Below are 16,412 nucleotides of genomic sequence, written 5' to 3' on the forward strand. Positions count from 1 at the left end.
CCTAGAAAAGGCAGGAACCTAGGAAGAAACCTAGAGAGGAACCAGGCTCTGAGGGGTGGCCAGTCCTCTTCTTGCTGTGCCGGGTTGAGATTATAACAATACATGGCCAAGATGTTCAAGGATGTGAACAATCATGCTTAGGGCCCCCAAAAAGCTGGATCACACGCATAATCCCACACTCCCTCCCATCCTATCCCATAAGCACCCATAAGCACTCATCAACTCATTGATTGTTTTAGAGAGAAAGCCAGTATATTGGAATGCATAGATAACAGCAGATTGTTTTGCTCCTATATGAGATGGTACGAAATAGTTCTCTCTGTTCTGTATCTTTCCAATCTCTGGCCCTTAAATGTACATGGGAATCTCTCCCGGCTCAAAGTAGAGAAGAGATTGACTGCATCACTACTTGCCTTGGCAACAGCTAATGGAGATCCGTAATAAATACAAATACAAAATCTCTGTCAAATCTCCGTCACTGTTAGATCAAGGAAGCCGGGGGGGGTTGAACCCCGATCCTCAAGGAACACAAGTGCAAGACAATAACACGTACCTTCTTGTACACAGCAGCCATGATGGCTGTTCTGACTTTCATCCCCAGAACGAAGCAGCGTTGGAAGTACTGCTGCAGGAACAGAGACTGAAAGATGGCCACCAGGATAAGCAGCACTGCATACATGTACCCTGTCCACGTGTGGATGGATTTGTCTGTAGTGAAGGATATCATCAACCTGGGATATACCAAAACCACAAGTTAAACCACTACATTTTGGGCGAAAAAAACTATGCATACTGGTATATGCACAAAACATAGCATTCTTTTAACAACAAATTTACAACAATGTTTTGAACTTGCAATGTAGTATTTAGACAGTTAAGAAAAGTTAAGGTAAATACATTTGATTCAATCCCTTTTTGACAGCATCCCTATTGATTTAGGCAAAACTTTCCATACATGTTTGTCCATGGAAGAAGGGGTCAGAAAGAGACTTTTTCGACCTGAATGCCAAGACATTCAGGAGATATTGGGGCTACATGTTGACCCATTCCATACCATGAGACATCCATGTCTTCATCACCGGAAAAGGTAAACGGTTGAGTTTGATATCATTTAAAAGCTTACAAACAGGGTTGTTAAACGAAATTTTATATTTTTCTATAAACACATTTTTTTTTACTGAAATACCCTGTTCAAAGGCACTTCAATATTTTGTCTTGCCCATAGAACCTCTGAATGGCACATACTGTATACACAATCATGTCTCAATTGTCTCAAGCTAAAAAAAATCCTTCTTTATCCTCTCCTCTCCTTCAGCTACACTGATTGAAGTGGATTTAACAAGTGACATCAATAACGAATCATAGATTTCACCTGGAAAGTCTATGGTATGGAAAGAGCAGGTGTTCTTAATGTTTTGTACACTCAATGTATAACCCCACTGTCCGTTTTCACGTTGTCTAATTAAAAAAGGAATTAACCACGCATACACAAACACACACACACTTTAGAAATTCCAAAAACGTATCAACTTACTTTAGTATTTGATCCTAATTTGATCCTAATCCAGAGAACAAGAAAACAGTTTACAGTTTACCCCCCCTTGGGTTGTGCCGTGGCGGAGATCTTTGTGGACTATACTCGGCCTTGTATCAGGATGGTAAGTTGGTGGTTGTAGATATCTCTCTAGTCGTGTGGGGGCTGTGCTTTGGCAAAGTGGGTGGGGTTATAGCCTGCCTGTTTGGCCCTGTCTGGGGGTATCGTCGGACAGTGTCTCCCGACCCCTCCCGTCTCAGCCTCCAGTATTTATGCTGCAGTAGTTTATGTGTCGGGGGGCTAGGGTCAGACTGTTATCTCTGGAGTATTTCTCCTGTCTTATCCAGTGTCCTGTGTGAATTTAAGTATGCTCTCTCTAATTCTCTCTCTCTTTCTTTCTTTCTCTCTTTCTTTCTGTCTCTCTCGGAGGACCTGAGCCCTAGGACCATGCCTCAGGACTACCTGGCCTGACGATTCCTTGCTGTCCTCAGTACAACTGGCCATGCTGCTGCTCCAGTTTCAACTGTTCTGCCTGCGGCTATGGAACCCTGACCTGTTCACCGGACGTGCTACCTGTCCCAGACCTGCTGTTTTCGGTAGAGATACTCTGAATGATTGGCTATGAAAAGTCAACTGACATTTACTCCTGAGGTGCTGACCTGTTGCACCCTCGACAACCACTGTGATTATTATTACTTGACCCTGCTGGTCATCTATGAACATTTGAACATATTTGCCATGTTCTGTTATAATCTCCACTCGGCACAGCCAGAAGAGGACTGGCCACCCCTCATAGCCTAGTTCCTCTCTAGGTTTCTTCCTAGGTTCCTGCCTTTCTAGGGAGTTTTTCCTAGCCACCGTGCTTCTACACCTGCATTGCTTGTTGTTTGGGGTTTTATGCTGGGTTTCTGTACAGCGCTTTGTGTCATCAGCTGATGTAAGAAGGGCCTTCTAAATACATTTGATTGATTGATTTATTGATTGATTGATTTACTTCTTATTACCATCTCGTGGACAGGAACCAGCGCAACGCTCGCTCACCATAAAAATGTTTCAGTTTTATTAGTCAAGTTTAAAAGATTGACGTCAATCTTTTAAACTTGTCTAATAAAACTACACACGTCATTCTCTCTGGCACCAAAAGTGAAAAAAGTGTTGCTAGGGGACAGAATGCGGTCGGATCATCACATAATTGGCATATATATTACTCTTACAGAATTTCTACGTGGGCGAGGATATTGGACATTTTATCAAAGCCTACTAGATGATAAATTGTTTATAACTAGGACAGAATCGTTTATAACGGACTTTTTCCCGACATAACATAGGTACAGAAAATCCCCTTATTGTATGGGACACTTTTATGCTGCCTTTAGAGGCAATGCAATTCAGTACTCATCTATAAAACAAAAGCAATTTAGATCAAAAGAGTCCATATTAACAAAGGAAATTGAAAGACTAACAGTACAGTGAGATAGCAATAAAAACGGTACCATAGAGGCACAGAATAAGTTAGAGGAAAAACAAAAAGAAATGGAGGAACTTATTCAAGAAAGATCCAGTGTAATATATTATAAAAATAAAGCGAACTGGATTGAATATGGGGAAAAATGCACAATTTTTTTTTTCAATCTTCAACATAGAAATGCTACCAAAATTTTTTTATTGAAACTTGTTACAAATGATGGAGTCATGCATTATTCACCAAATTATATTTTGAAAGAGGAAGTAAAGTACTTTAAGAATATGTTTTAGTTTCAGTCTCCTTAAAAATAAAGGAGAGCCGCACACTAGAAGCTCAGATGCAAAAATATTTAATTTACCAACGTTTCGACAGGCAAGCTGGAGGAGATTGAAACTTCCACCATAATTTGCAAATAAATTCATTAAAAATCCTACAATGTGATTTTCTGGATTTCATTTTCTCATTTTGTCTGTCATAGTTGAAGTGTACCTATGATGAAAATTACAGGCCTCTCTCATCTTTTTAAGAGGGAGAACTTGCACAATTGGTGGCTGACTAAATACTTTTTTGCCCCACTTTATATCTAAACCGGCACCTCTTTCGAGACCACTACCAGTAGGTGGCGTTCTATTTTAATACTACATTTTCTAAATTTACTATAAAATGTTCTATTTTCGCACACCCAAAATGCCTACTATTTAGAACGCAAGTACGGGTATTCGGACACGGCCAAAGTCCATAGGCCTAGAACTGGTTGACTCACTTGAGGATCTGTGGACTGGCAAAGGATAGCAGGTCCGTTACGAGCTTGAAGAAAGCTGATTCCCACAGGACCCCTTTAAATGTGGTCCGGATGGTGGGGATGAGCCACGACTTGGGGTAGTCCTCCTTCTCTTCTTTCTTCTTCTTCTTCTTGTCCTTTTTATCCCCCTTTTCCTTCTAGTACAGTGAAATAGATCAATCAGTACTGTTTCAGAGAAAGTTGAGATATTCAGGCAACTCAGTCTATTTAAACGGTTATGACAAACTTAAAAAATAATAATAAATCACGTCCATTGTCCATAATTGTCGGTTACATGATTATACAATGCATGTGCCAACCCTATTCGGAGCTGGAAAGTAGTGAAAATAAATACATGTTTGTGGTATAAAATATGAATATAAAGAACATTTATTGAAATGAACATATACACACCATCTTATGTAATGAAATAGGTCTAAGGTAAGATCTCTGTATAAATATCTTTCTACCTTGGTAGCTTGAGTCCATAGGGCCATTATAAATGTTCTCCTTTTAGTAAGTATAAAAGCGGATCATTGTTCACAAAGCTGGAGTGTTTGTCAGGAGTGTTTGGGTGAAAACATTTGTGTTGTACTGATACTGTTCACCTTGCACGATATGAGTCAAAAAGGAAGTGACTGATTGTGTGAGAGACAAAACGAAATAAATCCCCTTTTCTGTGTGTGTTTTTTATGTTTTTTTGTGTGTTTTTTATGTTTTTTTGTGTGTTATTTATTTTGTGTGTGTGCGCACGCGCATGTTTGCATCTTTGTACGAGTTGCTCTCACCATCATCAGCACATCCTGGCTGACCCCCTTCCCCAGGCTATTCTGATGCCCGTTTTGGAGGCCCTCTCCCTGGCCTTTGCTTGCCTTCTCCTCCCCTCTCTTCCTCATTTTGGTCTGAAGCCTGGTTCTGGCTGCTTTCAGCTCTGTCTGCATGGTCTGCTGGAAGCGCTGACTGATCTGGAGGGTACTCTCTGCCTCACTTAGCTCCCACATGTCCTTCTGGACCAGAGGGCGCTTGAAACCATTTAGCACCATGCTGAAGGAGGTAGGAAGGGAGAGAGAGTGAAAGAGAGAGTCAAAACCAGATCCTTAAAGACCCAGACCAAGACCAGAACCCTTGAGATCCAGATCCATTGTAACGATTGTTCTCCTCCTCGTCTGAGGAGGAGCAGGGATCGGACCAAAACGCAGCTTTTGTGGAGTACATAATGAATTTATTCAAACAAGACGAACACGAAGCACACTTGAATAAATTATAAAATAACAAAAACGACGTAGACCGACCTGGACATGAGAACTTACATAACACGAAGAACGCACGAACAGGAACAGACTAAACAAACGAAACAGTCCCGTGTGGTACATACACAGACACGGAAGACAACACCCACAAACAAACGGTGTGAACAGCCTACCTTAATATGGTTCTCAATCAGAGGAAACGTCAAACACCTGCCCCTGATTGAGAACCATGTAAGGCTAAATAACAATGAACCCAACATAGAAACACATAACATAGAATGCCCACCCAGCTCATGTCCTGACCAACTAAACAAAGACAAAACAAAGGAAAATAAGGTCAGGAACGTGACAGTACCCCCCCCCCCCCCCCCAAGATGCAGACTCCGGCCGCAAAACTGAACCTATAGGGAAGGGTCTGGGTGGGCATCTGTCCACGGTGGCGGCTCTGGACGTTGTCCCCACCCCACCATAGTCAATCCCCACTTCCGTAGCCTCCTCCCAATGGCCACCCTCCAAATTAACCCACCTGGATTAAGGGGCAGCATCGGACTGAGGGGCAGCACCGGACTGAGGGGCAGCACCGGACTGAGGGGCAGCACCGGACTGAGGGGCAGCACCGGACTGAGGGGCAGCACCGGACTGAGGGGCAGCACCGGACTGAGGGGCAGCACCGGACTGGATGACGGCTCTGGCTGGTCATGGCTGGATGACGGCTCTGGCTGGTCATGGCTGGTAGACGGCTCTGGCTGGTCATGGCTGGTAGACGGCTCTGGCTGGTCATGGCTGGATGACGGCTCTGGCTGGTCATGGCTGGATGACGGCTCTGGCTGGTCATGGCTGGATGACGGCTCTGGCTGCTCCTGTCTGGCGGACGGCTCTGGCTGCTCCTGTCTGGCGGACGGCTCTGGCTGCTCCTGTCTGGCGGACGGCTCTGGCTGCTCCTGTCTGGCGGACGGCTCTGGCTGCTCCTGTCTGGCGGACGGCTCTGGCTGCTCCTGTCTGGCGGACGGCTCTGGCTGCTCCTGTCTGGCGGACGGCTCTGGCTGCTCCTGTCTGGCGGACGGCTCTGGCTGCTCCTGTCTGGCGGACGGCTCTGGCTGCTCCTGTCTGGCGGACGGCTCTGACGGCTCGGGACAGACGGGCAGCTCTGACGGCTCGGGACAGACGGGCAGCTCTGACGGCTCGGGACAGACGGGCAGCTCTGACGGCTCGGGACAGACGGGCAGCTCTGACGGCTCGGGACAGACGGGCAGCACTGGGCAGACGGGCACACCTGTAGGGAGGAGACGGAGAGACAGCCTGGTGCGTGGGGCTGCCACAGGACCCACCAGGCTGGAGAGACCTACAGGAGGCTTGATGTTAAGAGGAGGCACCTGAAGGACCGGGCTGTGGGGGAGCACTGGAGCTCTGGTGCGCAGCCTTGGCACCACTCCCCCAGGCTGGAAGACTACTCCAGCCCGGACCCTCCAGAGTGCAGGCACAGGTTGAACCGGGCTGTGGATGAGCACTGGAGATCTAGTGCCTACTACGCGCACCTCTCCCTTAGGCTCCACTCCCACATTTGCCCGGTACGAGCGGAGCGTAGGCATAGGACGCACTGCACCCTCCCAGCGCCCCGGAGACACAGCACGCAGAGCCGGCGCAGGATACCCTGGACCGAAACTGCGTACCGGAGACCAGACGCGCTGAGCAGGCACAATACGCCACGGCTGGATGCCCACACTCACATGACACTTTCGGGGGGCTGCCCTATAGCGCACCGGGCTATGGGCACGCACTGGCGACACCGTGCGCTTAACCGCATAACACGGTGCCTGACCAGTAACGCGTTGCTTATGATAAGCACGAGGAGTGCGCTCAGGTCTGCTAGCTGGCTTAGCCACACTCCTCTCTAGCCCCCCCCCCAAAAACAATTTTGGGGCTGCCTCCTCATACCTCGTACCTGTCGCGCTGCCGTGCTGCCTCCTCATATCGCCGCCGCTCAGCTTTCGCTTCCTCCAGCTCAGCTTTGGGGCGACGATATTCCCCAGCCTGTGCCCAGGGTCCTTCTCCGTTCAAAATCTCCTCCCATGTCCAGGAGTCCTGGGATTTCTGCCGCTGCTTTCTCCCACGCTGCTTGGTCCTTGATTGGTGGGTGATTCTGTAACGATTGTTCTCCTCCTCGTCTGAGGAGGAGCATGGATCGGACCAAAACGCAGCTTTTGTGGAGTACATAATGAATTTATTCAAACAAGATGAACACGAAGCACACTTGAATAAATTACAAAATAACAAAAACGACGTAGACCGACCTGGACATGAGAACTTACATAACACGAAGAACGCACGAACAGGAACAGACTAAACAAACGAAACAGTCCCGTGTGGTACATACACAGACACGGAAGACAATCACCCACAAACAAACGGTGTGAACAGCCTACCTTAATATGGTTCTCAATCAGAGGAAACGTCAAACACCTGCCCCTGATTGAGAACCATATAAGGCTAAATAACAATGAACCCAACATAGAAACACATAACATAGAATGCCCACCCAGCTCACGTCCTGACCAACTAAACAAAGACAAAACAAAGGAAAATAAGGTCAGGAACGTGACATCCATATCCAGACCCAATCTCTTGTGAGCCAGACTTACAGACTGAAAGACATGTTTTGAAGACAGTGAGGAAAATCAGCGATACTATACCTGTTGAACCAATTGAACGTGATTCTGCTGAGAAAAGGGGCTCCAACCTCTGGGTTCTAAAACACACACAACAAGACAGAGTGAGCCACTTCTTAGGTAAAACAATATCTTTAGAATAACTTTATTTATACAGGTTGTTGAGATGCTCTTTTCCAGTATATCGACCTGATTAGTCAGTATAGGTGAACAATGACAAAGAATTGCCAATAATATTTGGCAACTGTTCAGCACGTAGGTAGGTACCTTTTTGACCAGGTCCTCTGCTTCCCGGGGGACATCTGCGAGGGCAGATAGGATGAGGGCGATCAACTCCAGCCCAAAGGAGATGTAGAAGAGACAGAAACGAGAGAGGTCTGGGATCTCTCCCTGGAGAGAGAGGGGGGGAGTGCAAATAGAGGAGGAGTCAGAGGCTATGGTCCAAACGCGCCGACAGACATGGCAGCTCTGCTTCTAGCTCCTAAGCAACTTTGTGGTAATTTCTTTTTGAATTGTTAGATACTACTGCACTGTTGGAGCTAGGAACACAAGCATTTCACTACACCCGCAATAACATCTGCTAAAAACAATTATATGTAACCAATAACATTTTATTTTAAGTAGACAGCACTCGGACTTCAACCCTCAGCCCTTGAATGATGTTTTACATCGTCACATCTGAGTGAACCTTCAAATTTCCTTGCCCAAGCGAGGGAGAATGATGATCTGATAGTCAACGTACTTAGTTGAAAGCTTGGAAGTTATGCCTAATAAGAACCAACCTCAAGCAATTTATACACCTAGCAAGCTAATGCAGCACTCTTGTCAGGTTCTAGCTACAGCTACCCATAGCTGGCTAGCTAGCTTTATCATTTGGTTATTTATTCCAATACATTTTAGAATTTCCAAAAATATGTTTAGGTAGATAGCTAGCTACGTTTTATAGGCTTCTTGCTATGAGTCTGAGCCACTTTGAACATCATATTCCCATTTGCCACCACTAAAATTGCTAGCTAGCATGCAAGCGTAGCAATGTTCTCTCACATGCCGACTAATGAAGTCGTGTTGATTCAATTTGACACTTCGCGGCCGCCGGAGTTTGACATGTGACTACAGTTTTCATTGACTTGTGGGCCATAACAACCCCAATAAGTGATCAAAAGTTGTTCACTTGCTCCCTGAAGCTAAATCGAGGGCCGAGGGGGTAACTATTTTGTGAATTGGACCACCACTCATGATGGGAATCAAACTGCATTCGGTTTCGATGTGGATTCCTCTGAGGGAAAGTGGCTAGCGCGAGGGTTGAGGGGGTAAAAATTACGCGATTGGACCGCTGCCAGAGAGAAAGAACATGAGTATTAAACACCCTGGCTGTACTTAGGTGATCTTTTTCTGTATCAGATAAAGTGAACACAAGTGAATCGTTTGTTTATAATTTGCTCAGAGGGTTGATATAGAGGGAGTCAAAGAGAGCAGGAATCATCATTTATGTACCACATAAAGTAAACATAAGTATAATTTTCTTTTTTTAACACTCCCACTTGTCTTTTCCGACTAGCACTGACTTTGCTGATAACGTTATTGATGAAAAATGTGACTCTACGACAATGATATGTGGTTGTCTGACCTGACTATCTTAATAAGGTGAATGCTGTAAGTTACTCTGGATAAGAGTGTCTGCTAAGCGACTCAAATGTAAATGTAATCATCTGTCATTGCTTCCTCTTTCCCTCCATCCCTTCAGCTCTCCCTCCCTCTGTACCATTCTGAGGGCCTCTCGTAGCAGGGTCTGGAAGGGGAAGATATCACAGACCACCAGGATCATCCAGAAGAGGAACAAAGTAGCAGAGTCCACCGCTCCCTCTCTCCTCCTCACTCCCTCCTGACAGAGCATCAGCAGGATCTAAAGGGGACATACAATAATACAGTTTTTTATTTAGCAAACAGCCACAGTGAAAAAAAGACACAAGGAAAACCACAATGAATCACAACCAAATAGAAACTAGATACACCGTCACAGCTATACACTGTGGTACGAACAACACAAAGTGTTTGTATCTGTCCCAATTTTTCAATTAATACATAAATAGATAAATGAAAAGGTTTACCCATGAGACAGCGAACAGAATGGGGTTGGCATAGAAAACCCAAGGGTTTTTCTCTGTCGCAGGGGTGTCTCTGGTTGGACCATAGTCCTCTACTAACGTCACAGCTAGACCTGCTAAGGCGGTCAGGAACAATAGGCCAACCACAATCTGAGGAGGAGGGAGAGGTGGGAAGGAGAGCGAAATAGTGACAGATGAAGCGATGCAGAAATAATCTCTATTACTTGCTTGAAGAAAGATTCAGTGTCAATGTCACAGAGATAAAAAAAATATCACACTTGAAAGTGCTGAGTGAATAGAGTTAACCTGTTTACAGAGGTCTGAGCGGGCAACGTTGCAATGAAGTCATGGCAATGACGTCATTACAACATCATGGTCAGGTTTTATACTGGTTGAGTAAGGACGTTTTCTTAACGTATTTTTAGCAACCCAAAAAGTATGTCTTTATCAGGTTGTAATCTGTGTATCTGACCAAAAAACGACCAAAAGATGAAATATTTACAATGTCTGTATGCCTTTACCGGTTTGTAATCAGAAACCAGTTTGCTGCACTCTGGTTGTATGTCTTCTCAACCAGAAAAGTAGAGGTTACAAACAGAAAATAACATAATGTGCCAAATGTTGCCCACCGGGGCATATCTTGGACAGGGGCTTTGTTTACCTGTTTACAGAGGTATAGTTTGGACAGGTGTTTAGTGGCGGTGGCCTTCCTGCAGAGCACTGCTATGTGCCAGGGGGCACAGAGCCACAGGAAGCCCAGCGGAGCCCACACCAACACGGTCTGCTCCACACACACTGGCAGGTCTGGGTCCTCACGCTCCAGGAACGATGAGTTCTAACAGAGAGAAACACACGTTTTTCATAGTGCCACACACACACGCTCGTATGCATGCAGACACACACACACACATGCACAAATACGGACATACTTAAACACACACACAGGTCCAGACTCACCTATGTACTGACCCAGAAGGACTAAGCCTTCCCTCCAACTCCCTGATTATCAATTTAATAAAATATGACTCACAGGTCATTAAATCTGAAGGCCAAAGAGGCATGAACCCCACCTGGAGGGGGTGTGTGTGTGTGTGTGTGTGTGTGTGTGTGTGTGTGTGTGTGTGTGTGTGTGTGTGCGTGCGTGCGTGCGTGCGTGCGTGCGTGCGTGCGTGCGTGCGTGCGTGCGTGCGTGCGTGTGTGTGTGCTAAGATGAGCTGTAAGATTCCCACAAGCCCCTCTGGTTTAATAACTCCGGATATGGTTCAGACAGCTCGACACACACACACACAAACTGAGTACATTTTTTAAAACTTTCAAATTAATTATATATAGCCATTGAATCTTAAAGAACGTAACTTATAAATGTCTCATAAGCTTAGTTCAACTGTCTATCCCCATCAGAACTCAAAATATAAGCTTCTTTTACCCCACTGTTTGTAAACAATGTCATTGTAAATTGTAGAATTTGGCCGTACGTCCAACCGGCCTCAGAACCGCAGACCACGTGTAACCACGCCAGCCCAGGACATTCACATCCGCCTTCTACACCTGCTGGATCATCTGGCACCAGCCACCCGGACAGCTGATGATACTGTGGGTTTCCACAAGCAAAGAATTTCTGCACAAACTGTCAGATACCGTCTCAGGGAAGCTCATCTGCATGCTCTTCGTCCTCACCAGGGTCTTGATCTGACTGCTGTTCGGCGTCATAACCGACTTCAGTGGGCAAATGCTCACCTTCGATGGCCACTGGCACGCTGGAGAAGTGTGCTCTTCATCCCGGTTTCAACTGTCCCAGGCAGATGGCAGACAGCATATATGGCATCGTTTGGACGAGCAGTTTGCTGATGTCAACGTTGTGAACAGAGTACCCCATGGTGGCGGAGGGGTTATGGTATGGGCAGGCATAAGCTACGGATAACGAACACAATTTCATCTTATTGATGGCAATTTGAATGTGCAGAGATACGGTGATGAGATCCTGAGGCCCATTGTCGTGCCATTCATCCGCCGCCATCACCTCATGTTTCAGCATGAAAATGCATGGCCCAATGTCGCAAGGTTCTGTACACAATACCTGGAAGCTGAAAATGTCTCAGTTCTTCCGTGGCCTGCGTACTCACCAGACATGTCACCCCATTGAGCATGTTTGGGATGCTCTGAATCGACGTGTAGGACAGCGTGTTCCAGTTCCCGCCAATATCCAGCAACTTCGCAACTCCATTGAAGAGTGGGACAACATTCAACAGCCTGATCAACTCTATGCAAAGGAGGTGTGTCGCACTGCATGAGGCAAATGGTGGTCACACCAGATACTGACTGGTTTTCTGATCCACGCCCCTACTTTTTTTTTATGTACCTGTGACCAACAGATGCATATCTGTATCCCCAGTCATGTGAAAACCATAGATTAGGGCCTAATGAGTTTATTTCCATTGACTGATGGCCTTATATGAACTGTAACTCAGTAAAATCTTTAAAATTGCTGCATTTTGAGTTTGAATTTTTGTTCGGTGGTAGTACTTTTAAGTGTGGTATCAATGGGTACTTTCTAGTACTACTTCAAATAATTCATCACTATTGGGAAGTTATTTATGGTGAGAGAATGAGACTGCACTCTGACTTACTAGCAATAGCATGCACCAAGTCTAAAGAGCTGAGTCAAGATTACTTAACAGTGTCATAACAACCCAGTCACGTTTTCGCTCAATGAGCTCTCTCCATGCCCTGACCATGTCCATGGTGAGATTAGAACATTTGCGTAATCTAAACAAAGAAAACTGTTACGACAAAGCCACAATGACTAAAGGATTCACCAAAGAGCACATTTAGAGCAAACTTCACAATAGAATCCTTTATAGCAGAAATAGATCATACTTTTAGAGTGAAAAAATACAAGAAGCCTCGAATTAACTTATCAACGTCTTGAAAATACTCTGCGATTCATCTTGCGATTCATCTTGGAATAACTTTAAATGTGGTTTAAATTATTGGTTTTGTAAAAAAAAAAAAAAAATCTGCAGTAACCCACCAAATGGCTTTGGTGGCCAAACAAACAGAGGCCAATGTCCTCCTGATACAGACCAAACAATCATGCCAGTAGGTTCTCTGAAGGTTAACTGGAAGTTATTTACGATTTAAAGATAATTAAATCTTGTTAGGACAATGGATTTTTTGAAGCAAACTTTCGCTGCGCTACCAAGAGTCTTTTCATCTTCAGTCTGCACCACTACTAGCTTGAAAGCAAGGTTATGAGAGCATTTTTCTCTGGTAGTTCTACTCACCCAGAAGATGGATCCACAGTACTTCTCCAGAGCTTCAGCCGTCATTGTGCCCCCGGAGTCAGCTCTGGTCAGGAAGACACGACAGGACAATAACACACACGCTCCTCACACTCCACGGGCTCAGCTCCGATCAAGGCTAGTCTCTCTCTAGTTCCCCTCCAATCAGAAGATGGGACACTATTAGTTGAGTCTTCTCAATTGCTCCACTCCGTTAACAGCAGGACACGCAAACACACTCCGCGGATACAATTTGCTCACAGACACTGAGACAATCGCAGGACGTGACTCAGCAGGCCTTTGAGCTGTGAAGCTCTTTAATGGACAAGAGATCTTACGGTCTCCTCACACACACACACACCCACCCAGGCACAGGCCAGGGTTGTATTGGTAGTCTGTAGAGAGAGGTTAATGCTTAACTCCGACCCTGACTGAAGAGATAATGCCCTTTTTAGGGCTTCTCCCTCTACTGCATATGTAATAAAGTCATTGGCAACATGTCTGAACATTCACACACAGAACACACACACACATAAACAAATGTCTCCCGAGGGGTGTGTGAGCGCACCACAGTCTGAAACACAACCAGTCCAACCTCTTCCTGTGAAGATCCAGCCCGCTACAAGGCCCGCTGCCGCTTCTCTTCACTTATAACAGGCCTGACTAAAGTCCAGAGTTTATGTTTGTGAGTAAAAGATAGAGCGAAAGGGAGAGAGAGAAGACCCGAGCTTGTGTAAAGACCTCCCACTCTTCCTCTTTCATTCCATTGTGAGTGTTTGGGGCTGAGTTTTATAAACACCAGAATTGTTCCCTCAGAAGAGGAAGTGGGGAGGGAGGGAGGGTAAGAGGAGAGGATGGGCCTCTTTAAGTCTCTTCTTTTCTCCTCTGCCGAACATAGCCCCTCTCTCTCTTCTTTTCTCCTCTGTTTTACTTACTTTCCTTCTGCTCAGACCTATTCCTCCATGTTTAAGTAATGTCCAATAAACGTCACAGGATAAGTGATTTGCATCATTAGATGGGAGGGGAGCTAACTGAGTGTTGCCTGAAAAACATGTTTCAGATACAATTTGCTTTGACAGTCTGTGGCTGAACGAAAGCCAAAGAGAGGGAGGGATGGGGAGAACTGTGAAGAGCTTGAGTGTTGTCCAACTGGGTACCATTGTTCCCAGTCAAACCCAGTGAGACACACACCCATACACACAACACACACACGCATACTAACACACACACATACACCCATTTGAACACACACACATACGAACGCACAAGATGGCGTCGACAGAGATGGTCGTCCCGCTCCGAGTCCTTAGGAAACTGCAGTATTGTCACGCCCTGGCCTTAGTATTCTTTGTTTTCTTTATTATTTTAGTTAGGTCAGGGTGTGACATGGGGAATGTATGTGTTTTTGTATTGTCTAGGGGTTTTGTATGGTAAATGGGTCAGTGTCTTGTCTAGGTGTTTGTATGTCTATGGCTGCCTAGATTGGTTCTCAATTAGAGGCAGCTGTGGTTCATTGTCTCTAGTTGAGAGCCATATTTAAGGCAGTCATAGGCATTGGGGTTTTGTGGGTAATTGTCTATGTTGTACGTTTGTAGCTTGTGTGTGCATTTACGTTTATAGCTTCACGATCGTTTGTTGTTTTGTTTTGTTTTGTTTTGTTATAGTGTTCGTTTCGTGTTTTTTCCCTTCTCTAAATAAAAGAGAATGTATTTTGCACACGCTGCGCCTTGGTCCTCTCTCTCACCCATAGACGATCGTGACAGAATTACCCACCTTAACGGGACCAAGCAGCGTGTCAAGCGGCAACAGGAGCAATACACACAGGATTTATGGCAAAGGGAGCAGGATCTGGGCTACACTACGTGGGAGGAGATCGACAGGTGGGCGATCGACCCAGGGCAAGTGCCGGAGCCCGCCTGGGATTGTTGTCCGGCACCACGCACCAAGCCTCATGTGCGTCTCCAGAGTCCTGTGCGTCCTGTTGCTGCTCCCCGCACTAGCCCTGAGATGCGTGTCCCCAGCCTGGTACCACCAGTGCCGGCACCACGCACTAGGCCAAATGTGCGTCTCCAGGGTCCAGTATGCCCTGTTCCTTCTCCCCGCACTAGCCTTCAGGTGCGTGTCCCCAGCCCGGTACCACCAGTTCCGGAACCACGCACTAGGCCTAATGTGCGTCTCCAGGGTCCAGTATGCCCTGTTCCTTCTCCCCGCACTAGCCTTCAGGTGCGTGTCCCCAGCCCGGTACCACCAGTTCCGGCACCACGCACCAGGCCTACAGTGCGCCTCAGCCGGCCAGAGTCTGCCGTCTGCCCAGCGGCGCCTGAACTGCCCGTCTGCCCAGCCCCATCTGAGCCATCCGTCTGCCCAGCGCCATCTGAGCCATCCGTCTGCCCAGCGCCATCTGAGCCATCCGTCTGCCCAGCGCCATCTGAGCCATCCGTCTGCCCAGCGCCATCTGAGCCATCCGTCTGCCCAGCGCCATCTGAGCCATCCGTCTGCCCAGCGCCATCTGAGCCATCCGTCTGTCCCGAGCCGTCAGAGCCGTCCGTCAGTCAGGAGCCGCTAGAGCCGCCAGTCAGCCAGGATCCGCCAGAGCCGCCAGTCAGCCAGGATCCGCCAGAGCCGCCAACCAGCCAGGATCCGCCAGAGCCGCCAACCAGCCAGGGTCCGCCAGAGCCGCCAACCAGCCAGGGTCTGCCAGAGCCGCCAACCAGCCAGGGTCTGCCAGAGCCGCCAACCAGCCAGGATCTGCCAGAGCCGCCAGTCAGCCAGGATCTGCCAGAGCCGCCAGTCAGCCAGGATCTGCCAGTCAGCCAGGATCTGCCAGAGCCGCCAGTCAGCCAGGATCTGCCAGAGCCGCCAGTCAGCCAGGATCTGCCAGAGCCGCCAGTCAGCCAGGATCTGCCAGAGCCGCCAGTCAGCATTTTGTTTTTTTTATGTATTATTTTTTACCATGTTGCCCCAGGAAATCTTAAGTCAAATCACATACAGCCGGGAAGAACTATTGAATATAAGAGCGACATCAACTTACCAACATTACGACCAGGAATACGACTTTCCCGAAGCGGATCCCCTGTTTGGATCACCACCCAGGACAATAGATCTAATCCCAGAAACCGACCCAAAACAACGGTGCCGCAGAAGGGGCAGACGGAGCGGCCTCCTGGTCAGGCTCCGTAGACGTGCACATCGCCCACCGCTCCCGAGGATACTACTCACCAATGTCCGGTCTCTTGACAACAAGGTAGATGAAATTTGAGCAAGGGTTGCCTTCCAGAGAGACATCAGAGATTCTAACATTCACTGTTTTACGAAACATGCTTCTCTCTG

At 46.8% G+C, this 16,412-nt stretch overlaps 1 protein-coding gene across 3 annotated transcripts in view; it reads right to left on the minus strand.

The window, feature by feature from the left end:
- abcc2 (ATP-binding cassette, sub-family C (CFTR/MRP), member 2) overlaps positions 1–13,718 on the minus strand; it is a 60,409-nt gene extending 46,691 nt beyond the window's left edge. Inside the window, exons 1-9 of one of the 3 annotated variants that reach the window (XM_038960298.1) lie at positions 13,086–13,713; positions 10,463–10,636; positions 9,805–9,951; positions 9,459–9,599; positions 7,964–8,086; positions 7,721–7,776; positions 4,569–4,824; positions 3,763–3,938; positions 554–731 (exon numbers count right to left, since the gene is read on the minus strand). In XM_038960298.1, the coding sequence (XP_038816226.1) occupies positions 554–731; positions 3,763–3,938; positions 4,569–4,824; positions 7,721–7,776; positions 7,964–8,086; positions 9,459–9,599; positions 9,805–9,951; positions 10,463–10,636; positions 13,086–13,130 (1,296 nt within the window). In that variant the 5' untranslated portion in view covers positions 13,131–13,713. Of the gene's footprint in view, positions 1–553; positions 732–3,762; positions 3,939–4,568; positions 4,825–5,556; positions 5,600–7,720; positions 7,777–7,963; positions 8,087–9,458; positions 9,600–9,804; positions 9,952–10,462; positions 10,637–13,085 lie in introns of those variants that run through there. The other 2 variants (XM_038960299.1, XM_038960300.1) reach the window with 2 other exon arrangements.
- Between the last annotated feature and the right edge of the window lie 2,694 nt (positions 13,719–16,412).

The sequence above is a fragment of the Salvelinus namaycush genome, chromosome 22 (genome assembly GCF_016432855.1).
Source record: "Salvelinus namaycush isolate Seneca chromosome 22, SaNama_1.0, whole genome shotgun sequence".
In the NCBI taxonomy this organism is placed as follows: domain Eukaryota; kingdom Metazoa; phylum Chordata; class Actinopteri; order Salmoniformes; family Salmonidae; genus Salvelinus; species Salvelinus namaycush.